Here is a 23,144-nt window from a genome sequence, read left to right as displayed (position 1 = left end):
ATATTTGCCAGAATTAGGGTACAGTTTAAGTAGTGTCCTGTAACAATGTTAGCACAGTATTTTCATTTGGTACAAAGATTTTTTTCCGTTCTCCTCGCCTAATACCCCAAAAGGTGGCGACCACAAGCCTCTTTTTGTGTGGTATGGAAGGGAATAAACAAATCAGATCGTTCGTAGGAGACTAGTAGGTAGGTGAACCCGGTCAGCCAGAGAGAAGTTCCTCAATTCCGCAAAAGGGAAAAGAGTCCTCCGTCGGAAAGGGGCGGGCTGTCTTCACCGGAAGAGCAGACGACAACCGGCTGGTGGAGGCCCAAGCTACCAGTGAGTTCCCGGATGTGGGTAGAGCGTCGACGCGTCCGTAAACATTTCCTCCTCCCTCGCGGAGTGGTAGCTAGGCAACCTTCGCCTCTCCGGGAATCCTAAAGCCAGGTGTTCACTTCAGTGCCCCTGGCGGCGAACCCCGAGAGTTACAGAGTCCTCTCCCCATTTTTTTTTTTACCCTCCCTTGTCTCCACCCCTTTTGCCTCCGCCCACCCCTCCGTGACTTCGGCTCCTCCCTCTTCTTCTCTCTCTTGCTCTCCTTCCTCCTCCGCCTCCTCAGCTCTTGGGCTAGAATATCTATGGGTCGAAACGTGATGCGATGAATCCGAGAGAGACCGAAACTGGGACGTGGAGTGCGGCGGAAGCGGCGGGACTCCCGGGCATGGGGGCTTCACCACAATAGAGGCAGCATCCTTACCCGCCCCCGTCAACCCCTCCGGAGCGAAGCCCCCAAATCCCCTCGGGAAAAGGATGGCGGCGGCACCCACTCAGATCGAAGCCGGTGGGTAGCTGTGTGTCCAGGAGCTCAGTGGATGGGGGCTTATCGAGACGGCTGTCAATTTTGGGGGTGAAAAGCTTCTAATATTCTTCTTTGCTTCTCTCTCCCTTTCCCCCCTCCCTCCCTCCCTAGAACTGTATTACCTGATTGCTAGGTTTTTACAGTCCGGACCCTGCAACAAATCCGCTCAGGTGAGAGGAAGAAGAGTATTTGGGAGTCTTGGGGGAATATTCTCAATGGGGAAATCGAGGCAGCCGGCTGACCAGTTCCTTTCAGAGGGGAGGAAAAGGCCGGCCTTCACTGGTCTTGCCGTCAGCGGCACGGTTCGGCGTGGGGTGGGAGGAATGGGTTGTGGGTCCCAGCTGCTTCTCATATTCGTGTTTGTCTTTTGCTCAGGTGCTAGTGCAGGAGCTGGAGGAGCATCAGGTAAGGAGCCCCCTCGGGAAGGGGTGGGAAGGACTGGAGTGAGAGTGGAGGAAGGGGAAGGCAAGTGTGGGGTTGAGGGTAGGGCCCGGGAAGGACTCTTGGGTCTAGGCACCAGATCTTATCACCAGGCTGAGCTTGTTTCTTTCCCGCAAAGGGGCGGACGACACAGGGGTTCTACTCACCCCTCTTTATGCCTTTGGGAGGAAGGTTTTTTTTTTTCTCTTCTTTTTTTTTTCGGGTTCTCCTCTCCCTAGGCCTCCCAGTCGTGTGGTTCTACTGGAATAGCGTATTGAGATAAGCAAAATAAAAACGCCAAAGGGTGTAGGACCTGGCCACTGGCTAGGTCCTATTAATGAGGTGCGAGCGTGGCGTCGCTTTCATCGTCTGTCCCCCCTCCCCCTTTCTTTTCCCCTGGCCCCCAGCTGATTCCGCGCCGCTTAGACTGGGAAGGAAAAGAGCACCGAAGAAGCTTCGAGGATCTGGTGAGTAAAGTTTTCACTTCAACTTAATCCAACTCTGTCTTCACTCCCCCCTCCCCACCTTGTACCCACCCCCCTGCCCACCTCCGACCCCTCCACCTACGCCGCTCATGAGCTTGGTGCTGAGCCTAAGAACGACTATCCCTTCCCCCTCCCTGCGAGTCAGGAGAAAGGCTACCTTGCCCTCCTTCTCTTAGCCTCCACTGCTTCCACCCGAAAACTTTGAAAAATGTGAGTTGATTATCAGAGGTGCGATATTGCAGATTATGAATATATTACAAACATCGGGGAAGGCCCATTGTAGGGGAAAAGGGAGAGAAATCAGGGGGTTATCTTGGGGCACGTACCAAGGACTGACGCTGGCCAATGACAGCGTTGGTAACAGCCCGGAGTTCCGGATTAGTGGAAGAAAACTGGCTTCTGGTTGGCCCTGGCTTGAAATACGGGAACTGAGGCCAGGCTTGGTTTTTTTTTTCCTTTCTTTTTTTTTAAGAGGGGAGGGGAGAAGGGGCTCAAAAGGAGAGCTGACGGACCCAGGACGGGGATGGGGGGTGGGAAGACACAATTAAAAAGAATAAGGACCAATGAGCGAATTCCAAAATTTGCCGGTTTTAAATAATGGGCTATGGGATAAAATCATCCTGGTATAGTTCTGATCTAAGAAAATACCTCATTAACTCATCTCTAAATCGCAATTATACTCATGCATTTTCAGTAAATAAAAACTGGATTATGACCTTTTTAAGAATTGGGGAATCAGGATTATGGGATTACAAGAAGACAACAACAGGCATATTTAAAAATACAATACATTTTAGTAAAGCACTGAAGTCATTGCCTTGACTGTTTCTCTTACAAATATAATTTCATAGTATAAATAAATCTATTCTATATTGACACAAAAAAGGTGGTACTTTTTACTTTGGGGAGGAGATTTTAATGTTAGCTATAGATGTAGAATTACACGTAAAGGAAAAAGACGTGATGTTACTAAAATTTAGATTTAGCTGTATTGCCTTCAAATAATATCCACAAGATGAAAAGAGGACAAAGTTAAAGTTGGAAGAGAATGATAGTATATACATATAAAGAAAATTATCTAAATTGGCATTCACTAAGAAAATATCTAAATTTCTTTGGTATTTATTTTGATACTTCTTTTTCTATTATATTACAACAGTGAAGCTATATTTGTCATTACATCTACTAAATTTTTTCTTATAATTTTCAATGCATAAAATGATGTAATTGTAAACAATATATGGATTATCTGCATTATTACTGGGAATAATTTCTCAAATGATAAAAATTAGTTGTAAAAACTAGTTATTAGTGGTATCAGCAAGTTATTTAACTTACAGACAGGAGTTTTTGCTGAACTTAATTCATGCATGTCCCTCAAAAGTAAAAAAACCCAGAAGTACCTACTAATACATGTTTTAATAGGTTATTTACTCATGTTTTTCAAGATAATTTTAACACAGGTGTATTTACAATGCTTTTTCTTATACTTGTTTCATACCTAAATGTGTAGGCAGGTAGATCATTTTTAACTAAGTAGTACAATATTTAAAAAAATGTTTGGGACCAGGCGGTAGCCTAGTGGTAGAGTGCTTGCCTAACATGCATAAAGACCAGGGTTCGATTCCTCGTTACCACATATACAGAAAAAGCTGGAAGTGGCACTGTAGTTCAAGTGGCAGAGCACTAGCCTTGAGCAAAATGTATCCAAGGACAGTGCCCAGGCCTTGAGTCAAGCCCAGGTCTGGAAAAATAAATAATTAAATAAAAATTAAAAAATGTTTAATACTAACTTAATGGAACACTGAATCATTAAAATGTCTGTGCTGTATTTAAGGTACATAGGAATTAAATTATTTTGTCCTTTAAACATTACTGTGTATTTTCTAAATGGGCATACTAAATTTTTTAGTAAACTTGATCCAATTTGAAACATCGATACTAGACTTCTTGTATGAATAAATTTTTATATAATTATAATGCATATTTTATGCTTTTTAGATTTTTTATCTTAACACTTTTAATAGTCATTATTTTAATAGTAAAGCAACAACATATTTAGGATGCTGTGATTTCATCCTAACTTCCAATTGAGCATTTCAATTGCTTTCTGATTTTCAGTGCCTTTGCATAGTTAGGTGCTAATTTCCTGCTTTCTGGTCTCAACATTATTTTCCTGGACTTTATTTCCTCAAAGTGGATTTATCAGGTCACAGGATCTCATCAGTTTAATAGCTTTTGTCATACACCAAAGACTGCTCACCAAAAGCATTAATTTATAATGTCAACATTTAGCAACTTAGTATTAAGGGATTTTTTTGAACTTTTAAGATCTTTGGGTGGCTTTAGTAGATGAGACTACTCCTTAGTTGATGTAAATAGCATTCCTGAGGATCAAGGTTCAAAGCCAGCTGGGCTGGAAATGTCCTTGAGAATTATCTCAGGTTAACTATCAAAAAGCCAAAAGTGGCCCTATGGTTCAAGTGGCAGAGACTGGCCTTGAGTAGAGAAAGCCAAGTGAGAGCTTGAGACCCTATATTTGATCCCCAGTATGGGCACAAAACAAATATATATATATATATATTTTTTACAAGTTAAGCTTACTTAACCTTTAATCAGATATTTTTGGGGGGGTGTTGTTGGAGATGGAGACTCAAACTCAGTGATTGGCTGTCCCTCTACCACCTGAGCCAGGGCTGAACATGTTATTGTAACTGATGTTTATCCATTTGTTGCATTTTAGTTACATTTGGTTGCATTTAGTTATATTTTAGATGCTTTGAGATACAAAGTTTCATCAGTTAGCTGTGGGTGGCCCAACTGCTTGTCTCCCTAGTACTAGAATACTAGGATGCCCTCCCACACCTATCTACATTTTGTCCTTTTTTTAAAAAAAGTTATTGTCAGGGAGCTTGGCCTAGTGGTAGAGTACCTAGCATGCACAAAGCCCTGGGTATGATTCCTTGGTACCACATACAAAGAAAAAGCCAGAAGTGGTGCTGTGGCTCAAATGGTAGAGTGCAAGCCCTGAGCAGAAGTGATCAAGGACAGTGCCTAACTCCTGAGTTCAAGCCTAGGACTGGCAAAAAAAATTAAAAATCTTATTATGAAAGTGGTTTACAGAAGGATTACAGTTGCATAAATCAGGTAAAAAGTACATTTCTATATTGTGGCTTTTTGTATTCACTTGAGAGTTAAAAAATGAACATTTTTACCTTTTGTCTTTTTTTTTGGCAATCCTGGTACTTGAACTCAGTGCCTGGGCACTGTCCTCTACCATGTGACCCACAGCACCACTTCTGGCTTTTCCTGTGTATTTGCTACCACGGAATCAAAACCAGGGCTAAATGTCAGGTCACACTCCCAAGACCTTGTCTTTTTTTTGTATTTTATACTTATTTTTTTATGCTGTCCACCTGTAATTTTGGAGCACTAGGAATAGAACCCAGGCCTGTGGCAAGGGTGCTCTACAATTAGATTATTTCTTCATACATTTAACGTTTTTCTTTTTTATCCATCATGAGTCTTGAACTTTGGGCTTGGCTGCTGTCCCTAAGCTCTTAGGCTCAAGGCTAGTGATCTACCACTTAAGCCACAGTGCCACTTACACATTTAACATTCTTTATGCATAGAGAATCTTTCCTGGTGGCCAAACCTTATATTTTACATAAAGGTATACTCTTTAATTTTCCACTGAACTTTTTTTTTGGAGGGGGGTTATGAGGGGTTGAACCTTGGGCCTGGGCGCTGTCCCTAAGTTCTTCACTCTGGGCTATCACCCTACTGCTGGGCCTGGGCATTGTCCCTGAGCTCTTCAGCTCAAGACTATCTCCCTACCCCTGGAGCAACAGCCCCACTTCCTGTTTTCTAGTGATTAATTGGAGATAGAAGAGTTACAAAGTCTTTAGTGCCTGGGCTGGCTTTGAACTACTAGATCTCAGCCTCCTGAGTAGTATTACAGGCATGAGCCACTGCGGCCGGCTCTACTGAACTTTTTGTGAGCTTAGATTTTAATTTTTTTCATACCAAGATCTAGGATTTAGGGAAGTATTACTGACCTGTGTGTATATGCATGCAAGTGTGTGTGTGCCTGTCTGTCTGTGTCTTGGTCCTGGGGTTTGAACTCAATGCCTGGGTGCTGTCCCTGTGCTTTTGTACTTAAGGATAATAATCTACCACTTGACCCATGGCTTCATTTCCAGTTTTTTGGTGGGTAATTGGAGGTAAAAGCCTCCTGGGCTGCCTTCAAACTGAGATCCTCGGATCCAAGCCTTGTGAGTAGCTAGGTTTATAGGGGTGAGCCACTAGCACTTGACTTATTATTTACTTTTTAAAGACAAATATCTGTCTACCTATGTATTTCTTTTTAAGAGAAAATGGGACAGGGTTGAACATTTGAAGAAAAACAAGTATACTAGTTACTGAGTATTAAAATTAATCGCTACATTAATCAATGGTATTGTTGATTAAAATTATTTCATCTGGCATCTAAATTTGAGTAGTTTGATCATAAGTAGAATGGAGTGTTTCTTGAGGAATATAACTAGATTGATAGGCTTATGCGGTGTGTTCTTTTGATTTAGTTACGTATCTGAATTGAAATTTGGGGAATGTATTAATGAATAGTATAGACATGTCAGATATATTAACATTACAAAACAATATCTGAAACTTAAAATTTCTTTGATATGAGAAAGGAAACCTAAAAAAATCTGTAATTTAGAGCTGAAGGATTGTAAATAGCAATGTCAATATACTAAATCAGGGCTGCCTAGCCATGTATACTACACACTTGAAAAAAAATCCTGTTTTGGTCTGTGTATATTTAATATATGCATAACATGTGTGTATACTTGTTAATTAGAATTGACTTGTTAATAGAATTGACTTCTTTATCCTGAAAAACCTTTAACAGTTCAATAAATTTACTGTTTTTTACTATTACCTATATTAGAGTTCCTCCTTGCTTTTTCTAAACGATCATCTCTTTTAGAGTTTTACTTACAATTCACAACACAAAGTAAGGTTTTTGTGTTGTTGTTGGTCGTGGGGACTTAAACACTGAGTCTGGGGTCTGTCCCTGAGCTCTTCAGCTCAAGGCCATCATCTTACACCATCAGCCACATCTCCACATCCATTTTTTTTTGTGGCTAATTGTAGATGAATCTCATGGACTGTGCCTGGGCTGCCTTTGAAGCATGATGCACAGATTTCAGCCTCCTGAGTAGCTAGGATTACAGGAGTGAGGTATGGTGCCTGGCTAGTAAGGTTGTTTTAAGTTGAAACAATGATTAGAAAACATATCTAGATTTTAAGTGCCAAAAAGTTGTCTGTACATAATTGTTTAGCAGTTTATGTTGAAAATGCTAGTCCTGAAGCTTGTACTCAGAGCCTGAGCATTGTCCCTGAGGTTTTTTTTTCCTCAAGGGTAGATATCTACCTCTTGAGCCACAGCCCCACTTCTAGCTTTTTCTGTACGTGTGGTACCAAGGAACCCAGGGCTTCGTGCATACGAGGTAAGCACTCTACTACTAGGCTGCATTGCTCACCCTGAAATTTAATACTGTTTTTAAGTATGGCATTCAGGATTAAAGATCCTAAATTAATTTTATTAAATTTTAAATTAATGATGAAAGGTTTTGTTTCTGATGTTTGACTCTGATACACTGACAGTATTAGATTTGCTTCTTACAGTTTATCTTCAGGTAGACAACTGAAATAAATACACATGTTCTTACATTTGTGGTGACCCTTCTGCATTGTGGGCTATTTTATTGCTTCCTCCTAGGAGCTTTAAAGAGACCACAGAGAGTAATCAGGTTGTGTGTGTGTGGGGGGGGTAAAATTGTTTCTGTTACAATTTAAATTTTATACATTGAAATAGTGATTTATCAGCTTTTTAAAAATATGGCTAAGATTTTAAAACCATTTAAGAGAACTGGACCAACGATGTAATTATTTTTAGGTGTGGTAATGTATTTTTTGCATTTGTTAGGCATATTTAACCATAGAATTGGAAGCTTTCATGTGCAGAAATGTACACTGCATTTTTCTCATTTTATATATGAAAGATTTGAAGTAACTTAATGATATTAAAAACAACTTTTTATTCACATAGTAGGTTTCTTACTATCAAGAGGAATGTGTACAACTGTAATGATAAATGTACTGTCAGCATGTAAAACATTCAGATTTTAAAGCTGCTTTTACATTGTTTCATTTGATCCTCAGTAACTACTTTGAAACAATGTGTTTTCATTCCATACATACCTGTGTTCTTTTTCTTACTTTGCCCACCTATTGTTGTCTGACTACTACTAGCTTAAATTGTCTATTAGAATAACAAACTGATCTTTGAGTGCTGGTAACATAGTTATTGACTCTAAGTGTGGAAACAGTTTAAGCACGTGTGGTTTATTAACTGCCATGTGGTCATGCAGTCATAGTTAGGAAGAATGGAATGCATCATGGGAAACCCAAAAGTATGTGCTGCTTAACCCTGGTGCAGTGTAGCGTACACATATAATGCTAACTGATAGGTATTACGGCAGAAGCACTCAATCTGGAAATTCCTATTTCTAACTACTGCCTTGGTGCAGCCACCCATTAAAGCATCTTGGCTTCAGATGTTTGGATTTGATTCTTGGCAAGTTTTCTTTTTTTCACACTTGAGCTGTAGGAAGCACACTTGTGTGTGTGCTAGTCCTAGAATTGAATTCAGGGTTTGGGTGCTATTCCTTAGCTTTTGAATTCCAGGCTTGTGTGCTATTACCACTTGAGCCACAGTTCTAATTCTGGCTTTTTGGTGGTTAACTGGAAATAAGAGAGTCTCCTGGACATCCCTGCCTGGACTGGCTTTGGATCAAAACCCTCAGATCTGGTGTCCTGAGTAGCTAGGATTATATGCACAAGCTACCAGTACCTCACTGGAATCAGTTTTAATCATTAAAATCTTTTTTGAGATTCATTGCTAATATGATAAACTGGTATCTCAGTACAAATGTGATAGTATCAAAATTGAGGTACAGTTAGGTAAGAATTTATATTCTGGAACTTGCCTTATAAATTTTTTTACTACAATTATCTATTTTACATTTGATTATTAGTATAATTTGAATTTTGGTTTTTCATTGATACTGACTATGGATTAATAAGCAGTGCTTTGAATAGGGACAAAACATAGAATAAAAGCAATTTGCTGTTTGTTTGACATTTCTTACATGGGATTAGTAGGTAGTAGGAAAGACCTGAAAATTTAGTGTGGAAGATAGCCTTTGATTAGTGACCCTTGGGCAAGCTAATTAACCTCTCAGATTCAGTTTCAATTGGAAAATGAAAATTCCTACCCTTTTTACAAGGTTCCCTTGTAGAACGATTAAATGTAAAATCATACATTTTCTTAATTACAAAAATACTGCACAAATGAATTGAATGCTACTTTTAAAAATAGCTGAGTGTGCACAGCATGGATATCTGGAAAGCACTGACTCTAGAGTTTGTATTTTTCTTTTTGAAAAAATATGTTAGCTAGGTACTGGTGGCTCATGCCTGTAATCCTAGCTACTGAGGAGGCTGAGATCTGAGGATCGTGGTTCAAAACAAGCATGGGCAGGAAACTACATGAGAAGTGATGCTGTGGCTCAAGTGGTAGAGCACTGGCTTTGAGCACAGAGGCTCAGGGACAGTGCCCAGACCCTGAGTTCAAGCCCCAGGACTGGCCAATATATATGTGTGTATATATATAGTTTTCTTGTAAAGATGGTGTACAAAGGGGTTACAGTAATGTGAGTCAGAGTGCATTTTTTTGAACACTGCCACCTATTCCCTCACTCTCTCCCAGTTTTTTCCCTCCCAACCCACCCACAAGTTGTATACTTCATTTTCAACATAGTGTAAGTACCACTGCTGCATTTGTTCACCCTTTGTCCCTCTATTTCTGTGCCTCCTTACTCTCCCAAAGACAGATGAAGAAGACAAAAGCAAATGGGGGGGGGGAACACCCAGCAACCAAATCTGGGCACCAGTGGCTTATTCCTGTAATCCTAGCTGCTCAGGAGGCACAGGTCTAAGGATCAGGATTTGAAGCTAGCCCAGGAAGAAAGTCTGTGAAACTCTTTGCAAATGGTACTGTCCCCCATGTGATTAGAGTACTATCCTTGAGCAAAAGGATCCCAGACTTGGGGGAAGAAAAAAACAAACAAACGTGTCTCTGTTACCTGGAGTTCATTTCAGTAAATATTATTTTATATGATCAGATGCTTACAGCTGTTGCACCTATGTGATCCTCTAAGAATATCCTCTTTTGTTCTCTGCGTGAATGTCTGTAGATCTGTATAATTTATTATGTCCTAGTTGATTTTTTTCTTTTACCATCCAGTGTGTTTACCTGTAGATTCCTGGACACTGGGATTTGTATTTTTTTAATTATTCTAATTTTATCCAGTAAAGGGTAGATAACAGTGCTATTAAAAAGTATTTAAGGGGCTAGGAGTGTGGCCTTAGTGATAGAGTGCTAGCCTTGAGGAAGCCCAAGAACTTTTTTTTTATTGCCAGTCATGGGGCTTGAACTCAGGGCCTGAGCACTGTCCTTGGACTTTTTCTCGAGGCTATAGCTCTACCACTTGAGCCACAACACCATTTCCAGCTTTTTGCTATGTATGTGGTACCAAGAAATCAAACCCAGGACTTTGTGCATGCTAGCCAGGATTTTGGCCTAGTGGTAGAGTGCTTGCCTAGCATGCAGAAAGCCCTGGATTCGATTCCTCGGTACTACATTATACAGAAAAGCCAGAAGTGGTGCTGTGGTTCAAGTGGTAGAATGCTAACCTTGAGCTGTAGAGCTCAGGGACAGTGCCTGGCTCAGAGTTCAAGCCTGACTACCAGAAAAAAAAATGAAAAAACAAAACAAGTGAGATATGAGTCAGCTTTTATCGCAGATTCTCAAGCATCCTTATTTATTGATCCTTTCCTGAACTTATTTTCTGTATTTTATTAAGTTACCTCCTTGTATTTATGGTATCTTGTTCAAGATGTCTTCTCATACCTAAGCTTGTTGGGCTGTGTAATAGTTGCCCTATTATTTAAATTTCTGAAGTTTTGCTACACACATATCACAATGAATGCTAGTCTTAGTATAGCCTACTAGCTGGTGTTGAGTTCTTTCTTTGGACCTTTTCTCTACTGAGCAGCTTCCAGAATGTGGATGTGTCCTCTGTCCTCCTTTTGATTTCATCTGCCCCTTGGGTTATAGCACTTTTCAACATTTTCTGGAGATCAACTAATTTAGAGAATACTTGTCCGAGGACCATTGTTCTGCCTGTCTCCTTCCTCAGGAAATCTTAAAACTAACAAAAAGAAATGAAATGACTAAAGATTTTACATATATTACACATATATATATATATATATATACAGTAGGAAGTCTTAACACTTTTTGGTCTACCCTGCTAATCAGTCGTCCTGCTAGAAAGACTTGCCTGCCCCCTTTTCTATTTCTGCCCGGTTTTAACCTTCACATTCTTCAGACATTAAAACCCACTGCTTAAATTATGAAGATATATCACTTTACTGTAGTTACTATAGGCATTTTTCGGGGGGGGGCAGTTCTTAGAACTGAATAAGGCATAGTTTGTACCAGGCAAATACTTAACAACAGTTATATACACAGTTACATACACAGTTGTATATTATCTGCTACTGTAGGTACACACATAGTTTGCATACATACACATACGTTTGTGTATTTGACATGGATTCTAAAGCTCATGCTGGTCCCAAATTTCTGGGCACAGCATAGAGGGTAAATAATTTTGTCTTAGGTTACATATATAGAATCAGTGGATTCTAGAATGATTAATAACTCTTTGTATTGTACCACATTGGTAAAAAATGGTGCTAGTAAATTTTAGAGTCTGAGTAATCCAGATTCTCAGACCTTACATCTATATTTTACTTTCATTGACATAATTTAAACATTAATATATTTTTAAACCCTATTTTTTCCAACCTTAAACATTTTTAGATTATGTGACTAACCCTTTATGTATTCTTTGACCTTTCCTTCCGCAAAAATTAAGACTATCAGAGAGTAATGTTTCATTTTTCTTTAGCATATGACCCCAGTTTTGAGTCTTCATTTTACCTGTGTAGTCATCGTCTTTGAAAACAAATACACAATTCTATCCTATATTTAGTCATTATTTTTCTGATCCTATTACTTCTAAAGTCCCATGTTAAAACAGAATGAATGATATCATTGCCACCTGAAATTGGTATTGCAAATGTAGCTCTTGACATAGGCCTAGCCTCTTGAGATTAGCTACCTGTTGCTTTTTATTCAGTGCCCAGCTGGATTCCTTCTATCTAATTATGATGAGTAAGATCATCGGTGAGGTCTCTAGTCTACTCTTACCATAATGACTCTGAAGTATATTTCAGTTGTTAGATTTACTTTTTAGGTCAGCCAACCTTCCTGTATCAAGCTTTATAACTTGGATTCTTTAAATTACTTTTAGATTTATGATGTTTATCTCTTTGCACCCTTTGTGTTATTGCTAACTTTATAAATTTTCAACTTGTTTTATAGTAGTTGAAAGAGAAGTGAGCACTAGGCAGAGACAGATGCTGTCCATTCTTTTGGGAAATTAGGGCTCAGCATATTTTTCTGTCAGATGGGTAGCTAAACTGATAATACAAAAAGATTTTTCCAATTAGATTCTATAATTTATTACCTTAGACATTTTTAGTGTGGGATCTTTGGCTTGAACTTAGGGTCTGGGTGCTATTCCTGAGCCTTTTTTTGCAAAAGGCTAATGCTTTACCACTTGAGCCACAGCTCTACTTCTGGCTTTTTTTTGGTGGTTAATTGGAGTTGAGTCTTATGGATTTTCCTTTCTGGGCTGTTTTTGAACTGTAATCCTTAGATCTTAGATAGGATTACAAACATGAGATTCCACTGTCTGATTAGGACCTCATATCTAAGCTTCCTGATTGGCACCCATAACACCTGGCTTGTGTAACGCTTTTAAACTTTAATTTTAGAGAACAGTCTTTTTGTGTTTTGGCCCTTACTGGGGTTTGAACTCAAAGCCTGGGTGCTGCCCTGGAGCTTTTGGGCTCAAGGCTAGTGCACTACCAGTTGAGGTACTATACCTACTTCCAGCTTTTTCTGAGTAATTTATTGGAGATAAGAGTCTCACAGACTTTCTGCCTGCACTGGCTTTGAACAGCAATGCAGCCTCCTGAGTAGCCATGAGCCTTGGGCTCCCAGCTAGTGAACAGTTTTTTTTTCTTCTAATTTTAAACATTTGTTAAGTGTTACTAGTTGGTCATTGTATTCCAGAGACAGATGTAGTTAATGATTGAAATTAGCATGAGCTTTCATTGAGTGCCTTATAGTATTAAGGTAGGATTTTTGTAGGCGCATGCCTTTAAATTGTATTTTATTATATTAGATTTCCGTTTAAATATAGAATCAGAAAAAAAACTTTAGAAAATAACGGGTAAAAAATGTTTTTTTTTTTTTTTTTACCAAATAATAACTATAAGACTGGGCCTGGTAGCTCATACTTGGTAGCAACTGTATAGGCGAAGATCGGGAGGATTGAGGTTTCAGGCCAGTGCTGGCAAAAATTTGAGACTCCATTTCAATCAGGAAGATGGGCGTGGTGGTACAGTGGTACAGTGCTTGCCTAGTATGCATGAAGACCAGAATTTGATTCCTCAGTACCACATACATAGAAAAAAAGCCAAGTGGCTCACGTGGTAGAACTCTACCTTTGAGAAATCCCTTGGACAGTGCCCAGGTTCTGAGTTCAAGGGCTAGGACTGGCAAAAAAAAAGGATGGGCGTGATGGCATGAGTCTATGCCCCCAGTTTGTTTGAGCTCTATGAGGATTGAGGTATAAGGATGGCCAATTCCAAAAACAGAGACCCTACTTGAAAAATAACTAAATAAAATAAATAATCATATAAACTGCATAATTGAAATCACCCCTAACAAATGTGAGGCTTTCAGTTCAAACCCCACTAATACCAAATAACAAAAATCTCCAGCTTTAAGCCAAGTATGCTGCAACAAATCTGTAATTCTATCACTTGAAGGGGACAGAGGCAGGATTTTTTATGAGATGGAGGCCAGCTTGGGGTGTATAGTGAAACTCAGCCTCCCACCGAATGAGAAAAACACAGCAATCCAGCCTTAGTCAAAAAAGAAGGGATTGAAGTAAACTTAACTATCACAAGACCTGAAAGTTGGTGTAAGAGGAATTGTTTTTTTTTGTAGGCACTATACTGATAATGGTCAATAAGTTTGTTGGTGTCATTTAAAGGGGAAGCTAGCTTGTTTAAATTCAAAAGATTATTTTTGCCATTATTTGCTAGTCTCTTGTTTCTCTATGCCTAAAGCATAGTTGAATTTTTATTTTATAGGACAGTGTTTTTAGAATTAGACTGCTTAGAAATTTTGCAAGTTTCTATTGTATATAGAGAAAAATCAAACTTCTGCAATTTACTATTTTACCATATAAATCTTAAAGGACTAAATTTGGGAATAAGGTTTGTTTTAGTTGCTGAATATACAGGGCAATTTACCAGTAATTTGTGATTCTTATGTTTCTCGTAAATTCATAAAAATAATACATATTTAGCTGAGAATAAGACCTTGTATTGATAGAAAATGAAGTAGTGGCCTGAAGATATCAAGTTATGATGCAATTGTGAAAAGTTTTCTAATTAATAAAGATCTGTTTTCTGGATTATATAGTGCTAGATATATGGTGTTTCTAGGGAGCTATTGTTGCTCATATGATAAAGAAAATTGCCAGTAAGGGCATCAATTACTAGATAGAATATTAAGCTATACAGCTATTTACTTACCTATCTGTGTTTGCCTATATAGCTGTTTAAATGTGTATATGTCTGTATACAGAAAATATTCTACCACCCTATGAGAAGTCATTTCACTGTTCACTTGATGAAAAAGTAATCGTTAATGTAAGAAATCCAGTTTGAGAAAACATGGGGGAAAAATTCATGAATTGTTATCAGTGTTAACATAAGTAGCTAAAGACTGTTTTTCATTTGGTAGTTTTATCTTTTCCTAAGGGTACTGTTTACATGGAGGCATACTTAGGAAATACCCTAATAAGGAGGTTAAAAACTAGGATTTTAGAGAATTTCTGTAGTTAACAGATATTTTGAGACTGAATCATCATTACTTTCATTTTTATATTACTGTATATTTTACTGAAATAGGTTTCTATATGGTTATTTGCTTGGGAAGCAAAAGTAAAGATGTGAGTAATAATAGAAAGTATTTGCTTGATAATTTCCCTCAATCCATAAACTAAAGCTTTCAGCTACAGATCTGAATTAATCTGCTTGCTGTTCTTCCAGTGTATCATGACATTTCCTTGAGCATTAACTATCTCATTATATTACAATTGCCTTTTTTGCAGCAGGTTTCAAAAGATGATTGGCAGTAAATATTTAAAAATTAATAGATTTGTTTATTTTCTCAGTATTCTTAATATATACAGTATAGTTCTTTGACCTGGGGTTCTGGGTTTCCCCAGAGCCTCACACCTATAATCCTAGATACTCAGGAGGATGATACCTGTGGATCCTGGTTCGGAGGTAGCTTGGATAGGAAAGTCTGTGGTGTGTTTTTATCTTGAACTAACAAACAAAAAGCTGGAGAAGGGAGCTATGGCTCAAGTGGTAGAATGCTAGCCTTGAGCAAAATAAGCTCAGAAACAGACCCAAGGCCTGAGTTCAAACTCCAGAACTGGTTTGTGTGTATTTGCGTGTGCATGTACACACACACACACACACACACACACACACACACACAGGCACGCATGCATGCACACTTGAAGATTTTTTTCTGTATGATTTCCTAGAATAATGTTGATTACAGTTAGAATTTACTTCAGTATCTGTTCATTCAGTTACTGGTCATGATTTATTTAGCTAATATTTATCCAGATATGCTTTCTGCTGCATACTTGTTGGGATGCTAAGAATATGAACAAAATGGACAATGCCATTCCTGTCAGTGATCACCAGGGATAAATGGGAATTATTTGCTCTGTAGAATTTTGTTTTTAATTTAATTATATACTTTATGATGATAGATTCATATGTATATAAAAATTGATATTCCAGCCAGAAGTGCATATTAGGACCAGAATAAGAGAATATAAATCACTATTTTAGCTAAAGATTTTGAGTACAATAAGTTTCTCTATTATTTTAGTAATTAGATATTTGTGAGAGACAGCAAGGGTTTGAACATCAAGGATTTAAAAAAAAACTTTAAAAGGATACAAAGTTTATATTGAATGCTTAATACCTGTCTATGTTGCATGTTTCCTTGTGTCTAAAAAGTTACCTTGTATTTTTAAGTTATAAGGAATTTGGCTGCATATGTGCCTTTTAAAGACATCAGTAGGATATCCTTTGGAAACAAATGAACATGTATATGAAAAACCATGTTATAACTAAGGTGGCTTGTTTGAGAAGTTATTGTAACTCTTTGTATTGAAACAAGATCTGATTCTTATCAGTTCCTCACTGGTAGTGAGTAACTGAAATCATAGATTACATTTATCATCTTTGAGATTTTTAAAAAGATGAGTATTTTTTCTGCTTATTACATAATAGCCTAAGCACTTGATTTAATCTAGATCTAGATAAAAGTTGAGTACTGTGCTATCTAGAAGCTTCTTTTGTGACCTCGTTTAATTTGATTAAAATATGAAGTGTTTATATTTTTTTATATTCCTGAGTTCATATTAAACTGAACTCTCCTCTAAGATGAAACACCTTGGAAAAGGATTTTAAACCAAATGTTCCCTCTCCCATTTTATTTCTGCATTTTAGGTGGCAGCCAATGCACACATTCCTCCAGACTACCTCCTCAAAATCTGTGAGCGAATTGGTCCCTTGCTAGACAAGGAGATCCCTCAGAGTGTTCCTGGGGTACAGACATTGCTAGGTGTTGGTCGGCAGTCTCTGTTACGGGATGCCAAAGGTAAGATGTTCGGATGGGTGAACTGTTGTCAGGGGAAAGAATGAAGAATGGCAACTTTTAAAATGGAGTACATGTTTTCCTGTATTAAAAAAATTGGTGTTGATCCTGGGGCTTGAATTCAGGGCTTGAGAGCTGTGTTTGAGGTTTTCATCAAGGCTAACACTGTGCCACTTGAGCCACAGTGCCACTTCCAGCCTTTTAGTTAATGTGATACTGAGGAATTGAACCCAGGGCTCCATGCGTGCTAGGCAAGTATTCTACTACTAAGCCACATTACTAGCCTGTAGTTATTTTTAGTAAAAATGAAAATTTTTAGTTACCTGAAAACAAGTCTTTTTGTCAAAACAGTGAATATCGTAAAAAAAAAAATAAAAACTCTTGTAATGATTAACGATGGGATTACTGTTGTGATTACTTTGGTGTATAAATGCCTTAAAATTCTTTCCTTATATTCTTACTCAATTAGCCTTTATAGTATCTAATCATAATGTACATTTCATAAATGGATAAATGAAAATTCAATCCAAGTTTTACAATACAAATATTTAATAAAAATATTGACCTATCGATGGCTATGTAATAATGGTTTCTGAACTTTGCTGCTGTTTTTGATTCCTTCATAGATTTTTTCCCAAAGTTTCACATGGAATCCCAGTGTGTAAAATCTGTTATTTATGAATAAAAATGTGAAATTAGGAGTTAAATAGGCCGTTTCACGTAATACCAAAATTCTGGCACCCAGATGTATTTCTGTTTATTTTGGTTTGTTTCCATACTTTTTGTAAAAATCCCAATTCAACTGGATGAAGCAATTAACAATGCCAAGTTTTTAACTTTTCATTTTATAAATTTGAACCCCAATAGAAGCCTACACATGTAGACACATGCAAATATCCAACAAACACAATTTCTTTAGTAGAGTTATTTTAGAAGACATTAAGAGACGAGTTATTCTTATTTGAAAGCTTGATGATTAAAACTATATTTGAAATTTTTTTTTGCCAGTCCTGAGGCTTGAACTCAGGGCCTGGGCACTGTCCTTGGACACTTTCTGCTCAAGGCTAGTGCTCTACCACCTGAGCCACAGTACCACTTCCAGTTTTTTTTTAATGTATGTGGTACCGAGGAATGGAACCCAGGGCTTTGTGCATGGTAGGTGAGCAGTCTACAACTAGGCCAAGCTCCTGGCTCTATATTTGAGATTTTTGACATTGAAAAATGAAAATAGTCACATAGTGAGCACAATTCTTAGAATCAGTTGTCATAGGATGTGTAATGTTACCTGTTACGGCAAAACCAGCATCTACAATGTATAATATTCGGAAATTTTCTCTGACATCTTTAGGCTAGAGTAATATCCTTTCTTCTGTAGTTTTACGAGTAGATGTTTATAGGCCTGAAGATCAAGAAGGACCAATGAAAACTTGAAAGTTTACTCACCTGTGCATATTTATGTGACTCAGCCACACGCATAATAAAAGGTTATTTTGAGACCCAAACAAATATGTTGAAGATACATTAAGGTGTTAATGTTTCTTAGTCATCATTTATCTTACATTGTATGTCTATATTGATGGGCAAAATATGTAAAAATTAGATTGTGCGCACAAGACACCACTGGAACAAAAAACACTTGTGTATTCATTTCTTGGTTAACTTTTTGTCCTTTTATTTAGACTGTAAGAGTACACTATGGAAAGGGTCTGCTTTTGCAGCACTACATAGAGGCAGACCTCCAGAACTACCTGTGAATTATGTGAAACCTCCAAATGTGGGTGAGTAATACCTATGAGTTATAATCATATTCTTGATTCATTCTTTCTAGAACTCATTAAGAAAGACAAAAATAGGTACCAAGCAGTATTAACTATAAAATATAAACTATGCTTACATTCTAGGGCAGATTCTTTCTTTTTTGCCAGTCCTGGGGCTTAAACCCAGGGCCTGAGCACTGTCCTTGGGCTTTCTCAAGACTAGTGCTCTACCCCTTCACATGGAACACCACTCCAGCTTTTTCTATGTATGTGATACCAGGGAATCGAACCTAGGGCTTCCTGCAAACTAGGCAAGCACTCTAACACTAGGCCACGCTTCTGGCCCTAGGGAAAATTATTAATTGGTTCAGAATTTTAAGGCATTTTTTACCCAAAACAACTATAATCTGAGTTTTGTAAAACATGATCTGTTTCATTCCATTTCTTTCTTAGCATTTGTTTTTTCTGAATGTAGCACATGTGTTTTTAACCATACAATTGCCCATTTACATGTCTATGTGTTACGTTTAAAACTAAGTAAAGATGGCTTTCAAAAAGAAACAAAAATATATTTTGCTTATATCTGCTTGCCAAACTTAACAGTGATGTGTTATACATTTTATATAAAGGCAAAAAGTCAACATTCTCAGTTTTAGTTTACTAAAATTTCCATATCTCCAGTTCTTTGTGGACATTTCTGGCTAGATCATTTTGAAGAAATTATGCTATTAAATTTCTTTTCCTTGTTGTTGGTTGTGGGGCTTCAACTCAGGGTCTGGGTGCTGTCCCTGAGTCTATTTGTACTCAAGGCTAGAGATTTACCACTTGAGCCACAGCCCAACTTGCAGTTTTTCAGTAGTTAATTGGAGATAAGAGTCACATGGGGACTTTTCTGATTGGGCTGGCTTTGAACCTCAATCTCAAATTCTTGGTCTCCTGAGTAGCGAGGATTACAGATGTGAGGCACAGGTATCTGGCACTACTATATTTCTTCAAGAAGATTATTTTATTTCAAAGTTAATTTGCACAAAGAATTTTATAAATCAAGCTATTTGGAGAGTAGCTGCCACTTTGATTCCCTATTTTTGTCAAAAAATTATGTAATTTTGTGTAGGGCCTAGACACTACAGTGTATGCCTTGAAATTAGAAGAAATGACCTTAAAATTGAGACACAAGCTGGCATGGTTGCTTACGCCTGTAATCCTAGCTACTCAGGAGGCCACAAAAAGAACCTGAGACTCTTATCTCCAGTCAACCTCTAGAAGGGAAGTGAGGCTTGGCTGGAGGGTAGGACCATAGCCTTGAGCTAAAGAGCTCTGGGATAACACCCAGGCCCAGGGGTAGGGTGGTAACCTTGAGTTGAAGAGCTCAGGGACAGCGCCCAGGCCAAATTCAAGCCCCATGACCCACAAAAAAATTGAAACACAAGAACACTGTGTGAAAGGAATATTGTTACCTATGATAAGCCTATAAAATATCTTTACCCCAGAAGTTAAATAAATTCAGGAAAGAAATAATTTTAAGATGGGTACCTGTGGTTCATGCCTGTAATCCTAGAGACTCAGGAAGCTGAGATCTGGGGATTATGGGTGCATACCAGCCTCAGCTGCAAAGTCATTGAGTCTTATCTCCAATTAACCCACAAAAAGCTGTAAGTGAGCTGTGGTTCAAATGGTAAATCACTAGCTTTCACCAAAAAAAGCTAAGGGATAGTGCTCAGGCCTTGTGTTCAAACTCCAGAATTAAATAGTCTTTTCAATTCATTCTTCAGTTGAGGAACATTCAGGTTATATCCGGAGTTTGGCTTTTGTGAATATACCTACTTTATAAACTTATTTTCTTGAATTTTGGGAAATATTTAAGTATTGAAATTATTGGATCATATAGTAAATACACATTTAACTTTATAAGAAGCTGACAAACTATTTTAAAAGTGGTGGTTTCAGGCTGGGAATGTGGCATAGTGTAGGGTGCTTGGCTAGCATGCATGAATCCCTAGGTTTCCTTCCTCAGTATCACATAAACGGAAAAAAGCCAGAGCGTGGCTCAAGTGGTAAAGTGTTAGTCGAGCAAAAGAAGCTCAGGGATAGTGCCCAGACCCTGAGTTCAAGCCCCAAGGCAAAAAAAAGTGGTGGTGTTCTTATTTTGTTTCTGCTAGCAATATGAGATTTCCAGTTGTTTTATACTCCAGTTGTTCTTACTGTGAAGAAATCTCTCTTCACATGCCTATTTGCTTATCTATGTATTTTCTGTAGTGAAATGTCTATGTATCTTTTACTCAGTATGAAGGTGAGTTATTTTTATTTTTTAATTTTTTACCTTTTTATACCATTATAATATATTCAAACTTCCTCCATTTTTTGTATTTAAGTACCTTTTAAAGCACAGAATTTTTGTACTGAGTTTTGTTTTACATTCTCTAAAACGTAATTAACCTGAAATAAGATCACTGATTTTTCTCTTGAAGATGTATATGTGGATGGATGTTCAAATGTATTTGAATTTATTCATTCTCGTGCTTGATTTCAGGGCCTGGGTGCTGTCCCAGAGCTCTTGTGCTTAAGGTTAGCAATCTACCACCTGAACCACAGCTCCACTTCAAGTTTTGTAGTGATTATTTGGAGATAAGAATATCACGGACATGGCCAGGAGTTTGGCCTAATGGTAGAGTGCTTGCCTCGCATTCATGAAGACTGGGGTTCGATTCCTCGGTACCACATACATAGAAAAGCCTGAAGTGGTGCTGTGGCTCAAGTGGTAGAGCACTAGCCTTGAAGAAAGCCAAGGACAATGTTCAGGCTCTTAGTTCAGTCAGCAGGACTGCCAAAAAAAAAAGGGTATCATGGACTTTTAGAATTGGTTTTGAACCATAGCCTCAATATCCTCATAACTTAGCTTCCTGAGTGGCTAGAATTACTGGTGTTAGCCACCAGTGCTTGGCTAGTTTTATTTATATCTTTGATCCATCCTGATTAATTCTTGTAACAGATATGAAGATTAGGTTGAGTGCATGGTTTTTGAATGTGTGATTCCAAATATTTTCGCTACCATTTGTTGAAAAGTCCATCTTCCCCCCCCCATGGGGTTATGTTGCTACCCAGTTGAATATACATGTATGGATTTGATTGCAGTCTAAGCTTGTAAGTCCTCCATTGTCACTCAGCTTTTTGAAATTGTTTTTAAATTCTCTAGTCAGCCTTTGTATGTAACTTTTCAAATAGGCTTTTAAATTACTACAAGGAGTATTATTGAGGTTAAATTAAATCTCTGAGTTTTGTGATAACTAGTATCTTAACAACTTTGATCTTTTTAATCTAGGAACATACTTCTGTACAAATATTTAGGTCTGGAATTTCTCAGAAAAACTCGTATGTTTTGCACAATTACTAGAAACTTTTCCAAAAGAATTTTATGGTTCTTCATACTATTTAAAATACATTGTCAGTTGCTTATTACTAGTAAATAAATACAATGAATTTGGTTTTTTTTACACTGACCTTTTTAAATTCATCTTTACTGATTTTAGTGGCTTCTTTTATATTCTTGGGATTATCTATATAGATTATAATATCTGGCAATAATATAGGTTTTTCCTTTTTAAACTTATGTCCCTTTTATTTTCCCTGCATTATTTCACTACTAATAAATTTAGTACAAAGGTTAATCAGAATGGTGAATGTGGTTGCCTTTTCTTTTTCATTTTTACGGTAAAGAGTTTAAAAAAATTAGTATGATCATAGATGCATTTATCAATTTGAGGATTTTTTTGTCAGTCATAACGCATGAACTCTGGGCCTGAGCTCTTCAGCACAAGCCTACTGCCCTATCCCTTGAGCCATAGCCCCACTTCCCATTTTACAGTGGTTAATTGGAGATGAGAGCTTCACACTCTTTGAACCATGATCCTCAGATATTTCAGCCTCCCAAATAGCTAGGATTACAGGCGTGAGCCACTGCACCCTGCTCATGAGGATGTGTTCTTGTAGTCAGACTACATATATGCTTTATAAAATTATAAGCAAGCTTGCCCATCCTGGAGCTTGAACTCAGAGCCTGGGCATTGTTCTTGCTCAAGGGTAGCACTCTGCCATTTGAGCTACTGCTCCACCTCTGGCTTGTTCTGTGTATGTGGTACTGAGGAATTAAACACAGGGCTTTATGAATGCTAGGCGAGTATACTACCACTAGGCCACACTCTGGGCCCATGCCTTCTTTTTTGTTTTGTGCAGGTACTTGACCTGTGAAATACATATATATTTAATCTTATTGTTCTTATCAAGGTGATATACAGAGGGGTTAAATTACATAATTAGGTAAATAGTACATTCCTTTGTGCACAATGTCACCCCTTCCCTCCAACTCTGAAATACATAGGTACAATTTTGTTATTATTAACATTATACAGAGGGGCTTGGCATTTCCTAAGTCAGGTACTGAGCACATTTCTTTCTTTGGACAATGTCACCTCTTCTTTTGCTTTCCCCTAGTTTCTCCATCCTATTCCTGCCCACAAGTTGCGTAGTTGAATACATTTATTTTTTAAATCTTACTTTTCTATTCTGAGACTATTTTCACTTTTTTATAAGAGGACTTTTAATACCTCACTTTC

At 37.9% G+C, this 23,144-nt stretch overlaps 1 protein-coding gene across 1 annotated transcript in view; it reads left to right on the top strand.

Moving 5' to 3' along the window:
* The first annotated feature begins 396 nt into the window (after positions 1–396).
* The window catches only part of Brwd3 (bromodomain and WD repeat domain containing 3), a 109,632-nt gene continuing 86,884 nt past the window's right edge, over positions 397–23,144 (top strand). The window contains exons 1-6 of the mRNA XM_090326591.1: positions 397–823; positions 953–1,011; positions 1,217–1,246; positions 1,669–1,728; positions 16,630–16,780; positions 18,457–18,555. Coding sequence (XP_090182717.1) covers positions 793–823; positions 953–1,011; positions 1,217–1,246; positions 1,669–1,728; positions 16,630–16,780; positions 18,457–18,555 — 430 coding nt within the window. The 5' untranslated portion in view covers positions 397–792. The remainder of the gene's footprint in view (positions 824–952; positions 1,012–1,216; positions 1,247–1,668; positions 1,729–16,629; positions 16,781–18,456; positions 18,556–23,144) is intronic.

The sequence above is a fragment of the Megascapheus bottae genome, chromosome X (genome assembly GCF_031878675.1).
Source record: "Megascapheus bottae isolate mThoBot1 chromosome X, mThoBot2.hap1, whole genome shotgun sequence".
NCBI lineage: Eukaryota > Metazoa > Chordata > Mammalia > Rodentia > Geomyidae > Megascapheus > Megascapheus bottae.
The sequence above is the reverse complement of the archived record's forward strand: the minus strand, read 5'-3'. Positions and strand labels throughout refer to the sequence as shown.